General features: G+C 37.3%; 1 protein-coding gene across 3 annotated transcripts in view; it reads right to left on the bottom strand.

Moving 5' to 3' along the window:
* Positions 1-1,479: 1,479 nt before the first annotated feature.
* The window catches only part of nsd3 (nuclear receptor binding SET domain protein 3), a 41,138-nt gene continuing 26,182 nt past the window's right edge, over positions 1,480-16,435 (bottom strand). For all 3 annotated transcript variants that reach the window (XM_088624178.1, XM_088624179.1, XM_088624180.1), the window contains 9 exons: positions 12,855-13,011; positions 12,129-12,331; positions 11,524-11,636; positions 10,517-10,786; positions 10,241-10,357; positions 9,598-9,739; positions 8,250-8,356; positions 7,823-8,027; positions 1,480-7,342 (listed from right to left, as the gene is read on the bottom strand). In XM_088624178.1, coding sequence (XP_088480304.1) covers positions 7,101-7,342; positions 7,823-8,027; positions 8,250-8,356; positions 9,598-9,739; positions 10,241-10,357; positions 10,517-10,786; positions 11,524-11,636; positions 12,129-12,331; positions 12,855-13,011 — 1,556 coding nt within the window. In that variant the 3' untranslated portion in view covers positions 1,480-7,100. The remainder of the gene's footprint in view (positions 7,343-7,822; positions 8,028-8,249; positions 8,357-9,597; positions 9,740-10,240; positions 10,358-10,516; positions 10,787-11,523; positions 11,637-12,128; positions 12,332-12,854; positions 13,012-16,435) is intronic.

Here is a 16,435-nt window from a genome sequence, read left to right as displayed (position 1 = left end):
TACTATGTTATTTTTAAAAAATCTATTAGTATAGTAAAGCTTCTTAGCATTGACCTGGTTACTTCAATCTGAAATACCAAGTTCTCCAGGCTACAGAGGTAGAATTTAGCATGCAAAACTGACAAGAGTTCTGCATTCTTTTGTTAAGTGAACTATAATATGTATAGTTTCTGTCACACAAAATACAAAAGGACTGTTCGTATCAGTTTGTAAGGCCATCGCTTATATACTTTACAATGTATATGTGACAGCTCTTTTTAATTGTCTGAGCATTGTGCTTTCTCCATAAAATCAGTGAATCAGACAAGGTGCTTTTTCACAGTGCAAGTAATGAAAAAAATACTGTATATAAGAGCAGTGGACCTACTAGAGATCCCTGCTCCACTAATTACATCACCCCAGTTTCAGGATTCACCCCTTATTTGTACACATTGCCTTCTATAACAACCAGTTCTTAGCACACACTCAAATTTTCCTGAATGCCTACTGCCTGCAATTTGAGAATTTTTATTTCTGAAAATTTGAGAACTTTATCAAAACCCTTCTAAAAATCATAATATACTGCGCCATATCATATACCCATTCTGTATACAATCCCAGTGCTGTGTTTGAAAACCTCTTAACAAGTTTGTTAGGCAAGACCTACCTTTTCTAAATCCATGCCGACTCACTAGGGTATGATGTCCCTCTAGTTAGGTGATCCCCTAGTGTAGACCTTATAATAGTTTCCATTACCTTATATGTAGTAGACTTATTGGTCTATACTTTTCAAAACCTTTTTATGGACACTACATTAGTAATTCTTCAGTCCTGTTGAAAGAGTTGTGTAAACGACTTCTGCTCTACATCTCTTATTTTCTTGAGTACAATCGGTAAGATATTATTATCCCCAGGTAGTCATCCGTCTCAGTAGTAATCAGTCTTAAGCCTATTTTAACTTCCAGGACTAGATGATATTGGGCACATTCAAGATAGTACGGCCAGAGAGCACTCAGTTACGTTTTTATAAATCATCTCATGCAAGCTAAATTTCTTTACATCTCAAGGAATGGAATGCATTGGAAATGGTTTGCCATATACCCTGTATTCAGGTATACCATACAATATCTAATATACAAGTCTATACAAATAACTTATTACAGTATATTCAAAATAATACTAAATCATTCTTTATGATTTTGCAGAAAACAAGACTTACCTGCAAAAAAACTGCAATACATCTAATTATAATACTGATCTGAAAAACAAATTCATTAAGCATTTCTGCTAGAGTAGAATGTAAGGTTATAGAATACAAAAAATAAAGTATGGACACTCAAAAGATTATGCAACATTTCACAACTTTTAATGTGTCATTTTCTTCTTTGGAATAAACTAAGTGGTGAGAATGAATAAACTACATATTAGATTACATATTATATAAGATAGGGATCCCACAAAGGCACTGGAACTGAAAGACAAGACTCATGCCTCAGACTGTAACATTCAGAACAGTTTTATTGAAGTCAAACCTCAAGCAAAGTCTGAAACTGATAAATCTGTGGAATGTCATTAAAAACCTTTCAGAATGAATTCTGGCAGAAGCAAAACACATCTGAATTCCAAAATATTTCAAATAAAAAAAGGACATCTCAGTCAATATAATGTACAAAAAATTATACGTTCCTACAGTCACACACATTCAGAAGCTAAATATTACAGGCAGTCTAAATACACTACAACTAATGACAATTGTTTTTGCTAACTATATACAGGATTAGACAAGCATCATTCTTTTACACTATGCAATAACATAGGCTGAACAACAAAATGAAAATAATTGGTGTTTTAATTCTAAACAGCAACATCAATTAATACAATTACAAACCCCCCAGCTGAAATCTTAGGGAGGTATCACTACTGTAGTGTTTTGAAGATGAATTATCATTCTAGCCAAGCCGTAACAGTTTTTCAAATATTCAGAGTGTATACTTCATTTTATGTCATGATGGATAGTCAACAATTACAATCAACATTTCACAAAACCAACAAATTTAAAAGTAAAGTTCACGTGGAAATGAGTCTATTTGCAAGATTGAGAACAGGATCCCTTTAAAATTACATGTTTTTCTTTTTCTAAAAAAATTGTTTATGTTGTTGTACATCTCAAATTATACAGGAGTTACACTCATCTTAAGACTTTCTTTAAAAATAAGCAACAGACAGTCCATAATACACTCTCTGAAGCATAAGCAGTACATGATATGTATATAAATATGTTAATTTCTTCCTTTTTCAAGAATATACATCTGTGGTTTATGGAATACTGACTGGCCATGACAGAATTCAAACATAAAAATTAGAATGCACCATTTTATACAATGAGACCCTCTCTACCCTTTGTGTGCGTGTGTGTGGGGGGTAAGCACATATTAAGCATTATCAGTATAGTAATACTTCTGGCTTCAAACTTAATCTGAAATAAGAACAATGTGTTAGTCCTGAGGTGTAAACCAAGTCTAATTTAGGCTAGGTTGACTATGTGCAATCTCATTGCCAGCAAGAGTCTGAAAAATAAAGCAGTAGAATAGTGAATAATTGTTAAGAAGTCACAGTAAAGCAGTTTTTAAGATAAACAAAATCCTGATATGCACCCTAAAAGAGGCATGCATGTAGCTATACGTATGCAGCCCTTTGGTGACAATGCCTCAAGCAGCTATATGAGATAGAACTTCTATAAAGAAAAATATTTTTTAAAATTTTTGTCTTAGCCCCATGAGTAAGAGTAAACACTATCAAAAGAGGCACCAGTCCAGCAGATTTAGGGGGAATAGCATCACATAGACTGCACACCGTTTGCTTCTAAATGAATTACAGGACCCCCTTTCAATGAAGTTCTGCCACATGGCTCTCCAGTGAGGGCTCTAGTCTTGCTTCAGGAAAACATAAAAGAGCTGTGAAGAACTGATTTAGTGACAAAGCAAGACTGAGGCTAACAAGTGCTTACACACGTTAAGGAAAAAAAAGGATGATTCGCCATTTAAACACAAAAAGTGCAGAAGAGTGTTGAGCAGTTATTTGGAGATAAACAAAGGTTGGTTAGTAGCAAAGCTTAAAAAAATATTCGTATGTGAGTGTAAACACCTGCAGTCATGACTTTACTCATGCCTTTATTACATTTAACGTGATTTACAACTATCTACCTGTGAGAGCTCTAGAAGTGGCAAAGGTGTGGGGTAAACACTATTGTTACTCGTCATAGAAAACCGTGGCTTGGAAATGAAGTCTTCTCAAATTCTGCTTCTTTTGCCCTCATTTACAATCGCCCCCCCCATATAAAATCATTAAAACTGCATCTAATCTACTTAATATTACATTTTAGTATAAAACAATTATAAATAAAATGGAAGCAACATAAAAAACATTCAAGTAAACTCTGTGGAACGTTAGGAAAAAAAAGGCAGATTTATATATAAATAAAGTGACTCTTCATGTGCCAGTGGTGCAGCTATTTCATTATTTGGTGGCTAATTTGTGTTAAAGTTCTAACAGAGCTGAGAGGCTTTCACTGAAGGGAAAGTTACCATTGTGGGTAATTAATTTCTTTGTTTTCCCTCACAACCCGCAGAGGCCCAACTTGTGTGAAACATTAAACCAGTAATGAGTTACTGAGGAGATAAATTACATAAACTACAGGAGCTTTCTAAAGTTCATATTAAGATGATGGTATACACTAATCAAGACTTTCATTTTCATTGCATGACTCCAGAAAAAAGAATTTCAGGCATCATTGGCCCATTCTTTTCATTTCCAATTCTATTCTGATCTTCATTATGAAGTTTGAAGTGAGTGAAATTAGACAAAAATGTATTTGTACAGTTCCTCTTTCAAAAACAAAATGAAATGTATTTTTTAAATGTTTTGGAAGGTTTTGCTCAGTTTTATGTACATACACAGGTAAAAAAAGGGTGCCAATAGTGTTACTATAATTATGCATGTAATTACATTTGTAATATTTTGTGTTTTTGTTGTGTGATGTTTCAAAGTACCTATAATAAAAACTGCTAATTGCTTGCAGTTAAACTAAGGAATGAATGATGTCATTAGAAATAACAGGAAGGATCTGGGAAGAGTTCAGAAAGACATCAGAAATACCATTAAAAAAAAACAATAAATAAAAACAAAAGACAAGATACAGTTACAATTATATGGCCAATACTGAATGTATCTGACACCTTTTACAGAGGCAATGTCTACATGTAAACTCCTCAAATTCTGATTAATACGAATAAAAACAGACATCACAAAAGATCAGCATTTCATATTTTAGAACAATTTCTACTCTGGTTTTGAAGGTTGACAGCATCACAAAATGCAAAAAACCCTAAAGTGTAGTAAGACTGCAATTAATTCCAAGCATTTATCTGATGGTAGTGATGTGAGTTGGTAGGCAGTGCTCTAGCTAGTATGAAGGACAGAATTATTCCAACATAATGGACAGTACAGTGCTTAAGGTAGTTAGGCTCTCAAAAAGGTTTTTGGATTAACTCAGTTGAGAGATACAGTACGCTCGTTCCTGGTAACCACACATTTTCAAAGTGTATAAAGAAAAATGCCCTTTCTTCAAAGATTAACAATATTAAAACACTTTATGACTTAATTTTAAAATAACACATGGTAAAACAATCCTGGTAAAAGCACATTTCCACCACACATATGTTCAAGAATGGTCTATGCATGTTACCAGACTTTCTGTTATTTCTGTTATTTAAAGACATCTACTCTCAAAGCACCCTTTGAAGAAAAAATAAAGCAATATGCCTTTAAGTCTTAAAATTCTCAATATGGATTTTTAAAATTATTTTTTACTAATACTTTAAATAAAGGAATACATTCTTTGAATATTTACAGATATAATCTCTTCAAAACATTGTTATTCTATGAAAATAGAGACCATTAAAAAAACAAGTCATTCACAATGTAGGTGATATAATGATTAGTGCTTTAGAGAAAAAAAAAACCCAACAACAAAACCAAAAAAGCACTTACATGCACCATTTCAAACTGATACACATTATTATTTACCACTGAAGTGAAAATAAGATAATTTAGATCAAGCATTACGGTTTTTTTTAATTACCTGCTGGGCTTCCTGCAAACTGTTAATGCCATAACTTCAAACTTTCACTACAAAATTCAAGCTGTGCAACACTATTAGGATATTAACGTAATTGTCTGTATGCATGAGAAGTTGGCTTTTCCCAAACCAACTCTTTGAACGTGCAGTATTCATGACCGCGAGTTGAATGTGATGACACATACTATCATGGAGCTACGTGCAAATTTCAGACACGCAACGCCCAGTCACAATAACTGTGCACTCAGTGTGGATGCAATGGCTTTAAGTTCCTTAAAAATGGGAAACAAACACCTCAATAGATGGGAGTCTCTAAAAACATAACTAAAAGGCATTCCTAATTTCCATTTTTGACACTTGTGAAATATGAAATTTTGCCTAGTTCATCAAAATAGGAAAAAGAATCTGTGAACTTCACTGTACTGAAACATGTTTTCTTTGTGCCCCAAAGTAAAAAGTCAGGGGAGTTTTAAAAGACAAAAGAGTTAAATGTTTTAAATCCCACTTCCAACCTTGGTCAATACACAGCTTTATTACTCCCTCACTGCCCCCTCTTGAGTTAAAACAAGTTTTTCTTAACTTTGAAATCTTCTACATCACTTGAAGTACCTGTATAAGAACACGTTGGGATGAGGAGATGACAAGTTTGAAGTACACTACACCACATACTATGACGAAGGTTTTTCAGAAATTTCAAATAAGCACTCAGACATATGCAGGATATTAAAAGAGAAAATGGTGAACTAAAATTTCCTTTCCTGCTCTCCTGAATTTTGCCTGTTTGCAATGTCATTAACAAAACATGATCACAGTGGATTTTACTAACAATGCTAAATACACGATTAAGAAAATGTATTAAGATCATTAGCCTTCATGAGAGAAGGTGAACAGAAAAGTGACTAAAGAGTTAAATAATTTTAACATCTCTTAGTCTGAAACTGAAATTTAGTTAATTGATTGCATGTACAGAAATGGCAGTTTCAAGACACCGATCAGTGCAAAAGCATTCTTTCACAGATTGCCTTCAGCTCCTTTTCGTTGCCCAATTCTGACATTCACATTACCCATCAATGATGAAAAGGGTGGAAAGGTTACATGAACTAGCAGCTTCTTTAACATTAAACACATTAACAGTTTCATAAGCAGCAAAAAATAGATTAAAATCACTTTGACATAAGTCACACCAATAACCTTAAAGAATTCCTTTGAGAACCTGACAGAATGACATCCAAACACTTACTGAACTATTTCAAAGTCAAGAATGTAAATTTTGAGGAAGAAGTACAAAAATACTACACAAGGTGAAGGAAGGGTTTAAAACCTTAATCACTGTCTTTAAAAGAAGGATTTAAAATGAAGTTCCCTAGTAAAAGACATACATAATTAGTAAATGTCCAGAAAAGTAGTGTGTTCCTGTTAAAATTGCACAAAAAAGAGGTTTTACAAGAGGTACATAAAAACAATATTCATATTTTTGGAGTGACCTACGAGCTGGCAGAATGTGGTTTTGCTGTTTTATGTCCCTGTACAGACAGCAAGACGTGTTATAAATGGTGCAAAACTGGAAAAACTAAAGGCCTCCAGGCAACCACATCTCACAGGAGTTTCAAAGACAAACAAAAACACAGCAGGGCAGAGAACCATTGGACCTCCACCAGTGATAAGATTATGTCATTTAAAAAGTGCCAATTATTCAATACTGTCATATTTGGTTCACCTCTGGAAAAAAGTTCAGTTCATCAATCTCTCTGAAAAGTCAGCCTCATCTGGACTACTTCTCAATACCTGCTGCTCCTACCTGCTGTAAACTGGAATGGACTGTAATGAGAACAACACTTTCAGTCTTTAAATGTGTGCATGATATATAAGAGTATCAACTATGGTTGCCTGAAAAGCAACAAGCCCACTTCCTCTACTTACGCTCTGAACTCGAGTCTTTTACCATTTCATTGGACACCCCCTTTAAAACTGCACTCAGGGTGCCTCATTCTCCCATTGCATCAGGAGGGTCCAGGGGCTCCAGTTTGACTTTAACCTTGTTGAGAGACTCGGGTGTCAGTGGGTTTTTAGGGTTGTGGCTGGAACAGCAGAGGCGGCCCTCGAGGGCAGAGGGCACCAGAGCCCCCTTCTCGTGGTCTTTGCAGAAGGAGCTGGGGCAGAACTCGCAGAAGGATATGGAGGAGCGCCCACACACACTGCATTGATGCCAGGGGCATTCCCACCTCCCTGCACACAGAACACAGGACAGCAGGGCAGTCAGAAACACCTCTTCCGTTTTCTAAACCTGTCCAAAACACAGCTGAGGTTTCGTCTTGTGTGCATGTGTTTGTCGGTTAGTCCATTTAAGTATAAAAGCCACATAGGTATTTTGTTTTTAGAAATCAAACTTTTAAAAATTGAACACTCTACAGTAATAAGTCCAGTAAAAGAAACAGTAACAGGGAAATAGCAATAGTAGAATGAACCACTGATATAATCATATAATTATATCTCCAGATCAAATTCAACCAGTAGATTTCAGGGAAACTCAACTACTTTTATGAACTGCAGAACTTTGAATTATCAAAAGATTCACTACTTTAAAACATATTATCACATTATGAAAGACATACACTTTCTGTGATGTCAAAAGAAGTCAAATGTGTCCTCCAGACAGCCTAGTGCAAAAAGGGTCAGTCTTTGCATTCAACGAGTGGGGAGACGTACCATACGGTGGCTTCGTCAAGTTAAGGCATAAGAGGTGGTATGCTTTTGGGCAGTCTTTCTTGTCACACATCACCAGCTCCCCCCCTTCACCGCAGCAGAAGCAGAAATACTCGTGGTTCTGCTTCGCCTCGGGCTTGATCTTGCGCTTCTTTGCTTTGAGTTTGGCATTCTTCGCCTTCTCCTCTTTTTCTATAACAACCGCACTCTGCGCAAGGAAAAACAGATGCAAACAAAACAAATAAAGTACGGTTCATGCAATCCATTGAGTCCAAGGACATTCAAAATTCAAATTAAACGAAAAAAACTGGTTAAAGGCAGTGGTTTTGAAATAAAGTGCCACAGTAACACCTTAATATGAATCCATTTCAGAGTGGCTTGTAGACTAAACAGTTTTCTCCCTGGGAAAATAAAATAGGGGTTCTCTTACCTTCGGTCGCACGCCCAGAAACCCACTGCAGTTTTCAGCTCCACAGTGACAAGTTGTCCTTCCATTTCCCAGACAGTCCAGGTTATAATTGAACGTCAGCTCAGTTTCTACAACAAAACACCAGGGGGAAATATTGATCGATTATACTTCCAACATATTTTCCTCCAGAGACAAGATAGAGAACTACTGAATTGACACAGAATCATTATTTTGACTTCTGCAATACTGATTTCAAGATTAATTCTCTACGTTTTAGGTTCAGGCACATTTGATATTGTTAACACACTGACTAAATTAGATTAACAATTTATCCAGTAATAATAATCTTTAGTTTATATAGCACCTTTAAAGGTGGCTTCTCAAAGCGCTTTACAGAACGACAACAATAATAAAAAAAACACTATCTAGATATATATAATAGATATGCACAATGAGAGGAGACAGTAAATGGGGTACTGAATACAGTAAGAGCAGAGTGGTAAATAATAGAACAAGTTAAGTAAAGGCCCTTCTAAAGAAGGTTTTGAGAATAGATTTGAAGTGGTTTAGGGAAGGTGACTCTCTGATATCCTTAGGGACAGAGTTCCATAGTTCTGTGGGCATAACAGGAGAAGGCCCTGTCACCCATAGAGTTTAAGTTTGGGGGACAGATAGGAGACCAGAATTAGAAGAGCAGAAGTTGAGAGGTGGGGAGTGGGACTGTAGTAGTTCAGACAGGTACTGAGGTGCCAAGCCATGCAGAGCCTTGTAGTTTGTTGTAGCCATGTAGTTCTTTATGCATTTATGTACTATTTTCCATCCCAAAGGATTCCAAAGTGCTGTATATAAATGGACAGTGGCCAAATCATTCATCACAAGTAATAGGAGTGCAGCTTTTACTATGCACCACAAAAGAGTATTTCAGGCTCTTCAAAAAATACTTCACTGAATAATTTAAAGCGGAGCCTTCGAGGAGGCCAGATTGTTTAAACCCAGACTGGAATTTATTCACAACACTGGCATTAACACCTCAATGCTTCTCAAAGCTGCCATGGGATCATTAACATTAAGTGGTCAAGACCACGGTTTAACATTTCATACAAGACAATTCGTATGACACAGTGCCATGGTCACCGAACACTACACTGGGGCATCGGTTTCTGGTAATTCTGGTCCACCAACACCACTTGCAGAAGCAGCTTTCCTTGGAGGGTCCCATCCCACTGCTGACCAGATATTTGAAGCAATGCAGGTTTTTCTAGCTGCAGGCTCTTGCATACATTACGACATATATTACAGTCAATACAAGGGGGCTACAAATGCTGTTTATGTTACCTAAAATCATTGAGAAAGGTAACCTCTATCTCACCAGTCTCGATGTCGCAGAGAGCAAACAGGCCAACTCGGACATCCCCATTCACCGTCCACTTCTGGGTCTCACAGTTCGGGCTGCAGCTGTGGTTCATGAACCGGGAGTAGTTTCCTTTCGGCCCAGCATCAATGACCCGATCCTGCAAAAGAAAAACTTTGACTTCCATTTGAAGAATTTACAGGTATGTTATTATTCAAGAAAATATCTGAATAGTGATCATAATCATTTTTTTATTTAAAAAAAAAAACTCAACCTCTGCTCTGCACTCAAGCCAACATCAAACAAGATGGTTTGTCTTTATTAGTACCGTTTTAACAGGTCTCTGAATTTTCTCTTGCTAAACCAGAAATCTGTTAAGTCCTGGCCCTAAAGAACTGTATGCTTTTTATTCTCACTGTGATGTTAATTAACTGAATCAATTGCAATGGCTTTGGCAGTTCAGATACCTGCGTTTTCTGTCACTGTCATCGTCAAACGTCATAGCACAAAGACTAAGACTTCCGAAGGACAGGTTCTAGAGACCACGGCTCTGAGCTGTCAGGACTAACTTTGTGTTTCAATCGACAGACCAAAAATGAAAGGGCAGCATACATGAAAAAGGTCTCTGATCTGATGAAAAATGAGAAAAGAAGAGCCATACCTTAGTGAGAGTCAGCATGTAGAAGTTGGTAACATGGTTCTCGTGAGCATGTTTGATGCGTTGCCTGCATTCTTCTGAGTCAATCAGCTCTCCAACATACTCAGTCACAAACTCCCCCTGTGGGGTTAAAGCAATCGCGCACCTCAAACAAGGTAAACCTGCCCTGTCAAGACCTAACAGAACACTATACAAATAGGTACCTCCAGTGCAACAGCTAAGGCAACAGAACTAAGCTTATAACACAAAGATACACCTGTATCAGAGCACTGTGCTTACCTTTTTCAGGCTCTTCTTTGTTTTGAGACCCCAGCCACGGCCCTCTGTTTTGATGACCTCTGTCTCAGGGTAGAGGCGTTTGGTGAAGCACTGGTTTTGGCAGTTTTCCCCAGCCGGGCACACCTGAGGGTGGCACTCGTACTGCAGCATCCTGTTCAGGCACTCCGAGTCCAGGCTGCAGGGGTTCTCATCGGTGGGCTTGCAGTTACAGCGAGGGATCTCAGACAGGTCCGCCACATGGATCTGGACTTTCCCAACTGGCTTGTTGGACTGGGGACAAAAACACACACACAGGTGTTATGCTGGTACAATAAGAGGAGCATTCACACCTACGCAAAGAAAAGAATGATTCCTCAAGTTCCTGTTCTGTCTGAATCTCACGGTACCTTGACATGCTCAACACCCTTGGCCTCTCCCAACTCAGAAATCAGGGGAGAAGTGTGATCTTAATAATACCTTCTTCTCCCTGCTTCCTCCCAAAGCTATAGCTACATACAGTATATGTAATTTACAGTGAGCTGTACTGTACTACGAATAGTTAGACTTTCAGGCTGAAAATGCAGGATGGTGATGAGAACACACAAAAAGTGTCTTCTGCAGGAGCCTTACTCTTCATTATTCATGTGCTTCAACCACTCAAACACAGAGGCCCAGTGTGACTAATGATTAAAAAAACAAAAACTGTTGTATTTCCCTAATCATGAATTTGAACATTCATGTTAGTGATTGGCTAATAGACTGGGATTGGGATTGTGTTGTAGGCTTGTACAGTTATTAATTTTGCATTACCCTTCGTATTGAAACGTTCACGTGCTGGGGTGAAATTGTACTAATTGCACTGCCATTTATCTGCTCTTATTGTTTCATCTTATTGTAAATGTTATCTATTGACTTTGAATAACTTTTCATGCACACTCCTTTGCAAAGGATGCTTTCCTTGCAAGCGCTATTTAACATACAGTCTGACTGACTGATGCTTTCACATTCTGCTTCTAGAGCACACTTGCCTTGATAAATTTGTATGGGGGTGGTTTCCGTGAGCTGCGCTCCTGCTCCAATGCCTCCTTGCTCTCTCTTTGTGCCTTTAGCTCCTGGAACCTCTTAGCAGCCTCTTCAAGTGCTGGGAACGGAGGAAATCATCATTCACAATCACTTGATCTATTGTCAATCTGTCTCTTGAAATACATGCAGAATACAGTGCCCAGTGCTTTGTGTAGTTTGTAAGTATGCAGTTTTTCTATCATTCTAGAGAACTCATGGAGACCATTAGAATCCTTGTTGCTATGGAATATTTACCTTAGCCTTGAACGAGAGGCTGAGTGAGGCCTAATCTTTATAAATACACTGTTTCCACAAATTTAACCATGACCAGCTCCTTTTGTACAGTTCTTCTGAAATGCTGTTGCTTTGAACCACTAAAGAATGAAAGTGTGCATTAAATTTCCTCAGACAACAAACGTATCATAAAAGAACTAAGCCTGTAAAAAATCTTAATTTACATAGCATTCTCAGTCACAATGAGGAAGGATAGGTATGGCACATAGATGTTCACTGTCAGAAGCAGATGATTCAGTTTAATCAAGTTATTAAAGCAACACAACTTCTGCCTTACCTTTTTTAAAGGTCTTGTTTATTCCAATTTGGCCATCAGCAAAGTTCTTGTCACCTTCAACATAGGGGAAGACTCTACCTTGATTGATCCAGTAGTAATCATGAGACCCAAAGAAGAACACGGGGAAGTCTCCAATATCATGCTTCAGAGTCTGTATGTTGAAAGGAACAAGTCTAGGGTTGCAGATCTCTGCAGGCCACCACCTGTACAGAAAATGAATGCAGCAATTTATAAAACCCCCCAAAAAAGATTTCACATTCTGGATAGGGTAAAGTCACGTTATTAGGCTAGGTTATTGTTAGGTTAGGTTACTATTAGGTTAAATTATTTGCCAAAATGTGAAAAGTCTAATACCAAAATACTTCTGATATATATAAGTTAAAACTTGTATTCAAGATAAAATACCAAAGCACAGCTCTTTCTAATAACCCAGAAAATAATGGTTCGAGTCGATGAAAGAAAAATGGTGAAGAAAAAAATGTAAAGGGATAAATTGTGAGGCTTTGTAGTTAACATGCTCTGCATTTATAAAGTCAATGTTTTGTGTGTCCATCAAATGATCTGCTTAAACGTACATTACAGAAGACCACACTGCCTCACAATAATTGACACCCTGTCATTTGGAAGTCCTCTTCTTAATTGTACATACTGTATGCCATTTGCCTGGGTTCAGTCAGAAGGAAAAGATTGATAGAACAATCACTTGTATCTGATCCTGTATCTCACCTGTAGTTTCCCAGCTTGACCCAGACTATCTGCTTGTAATGAGGCTTCTTCCCTATTCGGCACTCATTACAGAACCAGATCCCATCCGGCATCTCAATGTTCAAGCATTCAGGATGGAAAGAGGCAGGGCAGGATTCACAGCACAACAATCTTCCACCTTCACACAGAGAAATGGTGCGGTTTAAGGCTTGCATTCATTAAAGCAAACAAGGGGCCCCTTCCTCAAAGCTTTTTGCAAAAGCATTTAATTTACCCCTGGTTTAAAGTATGTCACAAAGAGCTATAGGATTGTACTCAGATTATTTTAAGGTACTGTACATCTGAATATTACAATAAATGATCTCAAGAAAGACTTGAAAATAATATTAGTAACTGGGTGTAAATTAAAGACTTGAGGAAAAACTTTGAAAACAAAGCAATACACAGGAATGCTTGCATGCATCAAAGTTTTACTTTGATTCGGAGCATGACAGTTGTTTTGTATAATTCTCGAACACTACATTTCAAAAACAGGCACATGGAAAAAAAGCAACAAAGTGACACGCATGCATGATATCCCATTACATTCTTGTCTGTGAACGTGACAAGTTGTGCATTTGGTAGGTTGCGCCTCTTCCTTTTTCCCAGTGAAAGGTTGTGTCCATTTTAGTATCAAAAGTACAGTTGTTTCAACATCAGCAAAAAGTCACACTTTTTTCTCCTAAATGATCACAAAAACCTTTATGGTGCTATTTTTCAAGGAAATGTCTTACTTTTGAACTTCAAGATGTGCAGAAATGTTCTCATCTTTAAATGCAATCTGGCTAGCTTAACTTTAAAGATAACGTTTTGAGAAGATTAGGCAATAAATAACTCTTTTTGGGCTGTGTTTGCAAAAGCATGCTTTTTAGATCATGAAACATACTAGGATCATATATTTAGACAGAACTGGTCAATCAAATCAAATGTCAGCAGACGGAATGGACATTTTAATCAAGTTTCCATATTTCCTTTTAAAAAAATATCATAGAACTTTGATTCACAACACTATAAGACACTTTAGCAACAGAATACAAAACATACATAAACAATTAGCTCATTTTGCAGTCGTGCAATGATTTAAAAACGTACCAAACATGCCAACAAATGCTTCGTGTGACATTAATCAGAGGAATAAAAGCCCCATTCTATTGATCAGCGTAAAAACAAATATAAGCAGGAAGCAAAAAACCATCTTAAATCAAAAATGAGCTGGAAAGCTAAGCAGAAAAGGTCCTTTGCAGCAGCACACTTTGCTTTAAGCCAAGCACCTTCAGGGCTCAAAATAACCAAGTACATAATCCCGATACCTGTTCAATAGCTCTGTTGCTTTTGTGAATGTATAAATTGTCAAGAACTACAAAATGGCCAAATAATAGCAAACTAGCAAAAATAACATTGTTTTATTTAGGTTTCTAGTTCTATAAAATATACTTGGAATATATATTTCATTTTAAGAATCAAAAAGCTTTATGAAAATGGCCTGTTTATTTAAAACAAATTTTAATGTATTTATCTACAGTTTGTGTGCATGGATGGTCAGGGCACAGTACAAATACATTTTTGTGCAAAATAAAGTGGTCAAAGTCTGAAGACTGCAATTCTTACATTTAGGTTAAGAATACTTCAGGCATATTTTCCCAGATTCTCATCTATTTTTAAGTGCCAACCCTAAAAAAGCTAGTGTCTATAGAGCTGGTTCAAAATGTATTCATACCCTTGTTGCAATGTAACAAAGTTGTTTTCAGCAAAAACATCATGTGTACATTACTTACTCCATCAATAAATGAAAACACAAACAATTGTAAGACTGTGAGTATTGGATGAATCAAAATAATAACCAGAATAATTAAATAGTTACATAAATACAAAGTGTTCAAATTTATTCACATTAATTAATAATGTGCGTAATGCAAGTCGTTTTCAGGGGGGAAAATCATGAGTACTTTACTTATTACATCAATAAATGAAAATATGAATATTAATATTAATACTAGTATTGGATTAGTCAAAATAATTGCATATTTACCTAATGATCAAATTTCTTCACATCCTGTTAATAATTTGAAAATAGATTTCTAATCTGATGTTTTTAATCATCTTTTAGTTTGACAAAGCACTTTGGGGGCTTAAAATAAAGCTTTTGGAAGTCATCTTGGTTGGCACTGGGTACTGAGGGTGGGAAAACACTACGAACACTTAGAATCACTTCAGAAAGAGGAGGTTAAAACACGGCCTGAAGATTGAAGGCAAAAGACTACTGACCTCGACAACTTAAGTGATGACTAAACAATAATCCATACAGATCTCAATTACTCCAGTAACAGCTATAACAAAGTCCAAAAGACATTCCTGTTTCAGCTGTGTTATTCGTCACCAAGAACTGCAATGAGATGATTGCTACTCCATCAGGAACAGGACATAAAACAGTTTTACCCACATTTGCAGTTCAAAAAGTGGAGTGGGAAGCTAACTCACACCCCGGGAAGTGAAGATAGCACAGTCTTTTGTGCATTTTCCACAAAGGAGTTTCATCATCAGGAGTCAATGTCTACAGAATTACAATTGGAGGCTGACTTCATGAATCTGGGGTTCGTGTTAGAAATGGCAGCACTGAAAGAAAATGCATTCACTTGCCAAACAGCAACTAATGGAATCCCCAAGTCAAATGGGAACACATGCTGTAGCTGGATACAACTCAAATGGAGTTTATGAAGTCACACCAGGAACATTAGAAAGCTCACACAGAAGCTACCTAGAACAGGCCACTTTTCCAAACCAAATATCCAGGCAAACGTGTTAGGGATGCAACTTTGAAAGATCTGTAAAGTTCTATGTCTGAAGTGGGAATCACCATTGATATATCAATAATGTCCTGATCTCTACACAAAGCTAGCCTATATGGTGAGTGGTCTTTACTGGAAAAGACTCATTATAAATCTTATATAAGATACACTACATACTGGTCAGACTGTTGCACCATAGCTGGTTGCACTGTTGTGCAACACTGTGCTGGAATGACAGACAGAAATCTAACTGCAGGAGTTGGGTTGACTCAGGAGGCTACAGAAGTCTGAAGAGTGTGAAAAACAGAGCCAGATGATGCATGCAGACAGACAGGGAAGGCTGGAGCAGTATGGCTCACTGGGAAGCCTGGAGCAGTGAAGCTGACTGGGAAGTCTGGAGCAGTGAGGCTCAATAGGAATCTCGGAGAAACAAAGCTGACAGAAAAGGCACATTGCTGGAATCAGGCTGATTGTGGGCGGAGATTAGGAAGTCAAGGAAAGCGGCTTTTCTGAAATCCTGCAAATGCAGGTATCTCAGGCAGGCTGGGAATTGCACTACTCCAGGTAGTGCAAAGGCGGGCTCAATGTCAGAGTACTGATTCAGGGACTTAAATGAGGTGCCTCGTTTAAATGGAGGATTGATTAGAAGTTTGGATCTCTGATTGAAAGGGAGACTGACACACAGACAGGTGGCCTGACCTGGTCCTCACTGGCTCAGGTGAAATGCGAGCACTCCTGGGAATGTTGCAGTTACTTGTGGCAAGCGTGGGCTGTGAG

This window comes from Lepisosteus platostomus, chromosome 3 (genome assembly GCF_059453375.1).
Source record: "Lepisosteus platostomus isolate fLepPlt1 chromosome 3, fLepPlt1.hap1, whole genome shotgun sequence".
Classification (NCBI taxonomy): Eukaryota; Metazoa; Chordata; class Actinopteri; order Semionotiformes; family Lepisosteidae; genus Lepisosteus; species Lepisosteus platostomus.
This window is presented reverse-complemented; position numbering and strand designations above follow the sequence as displayed.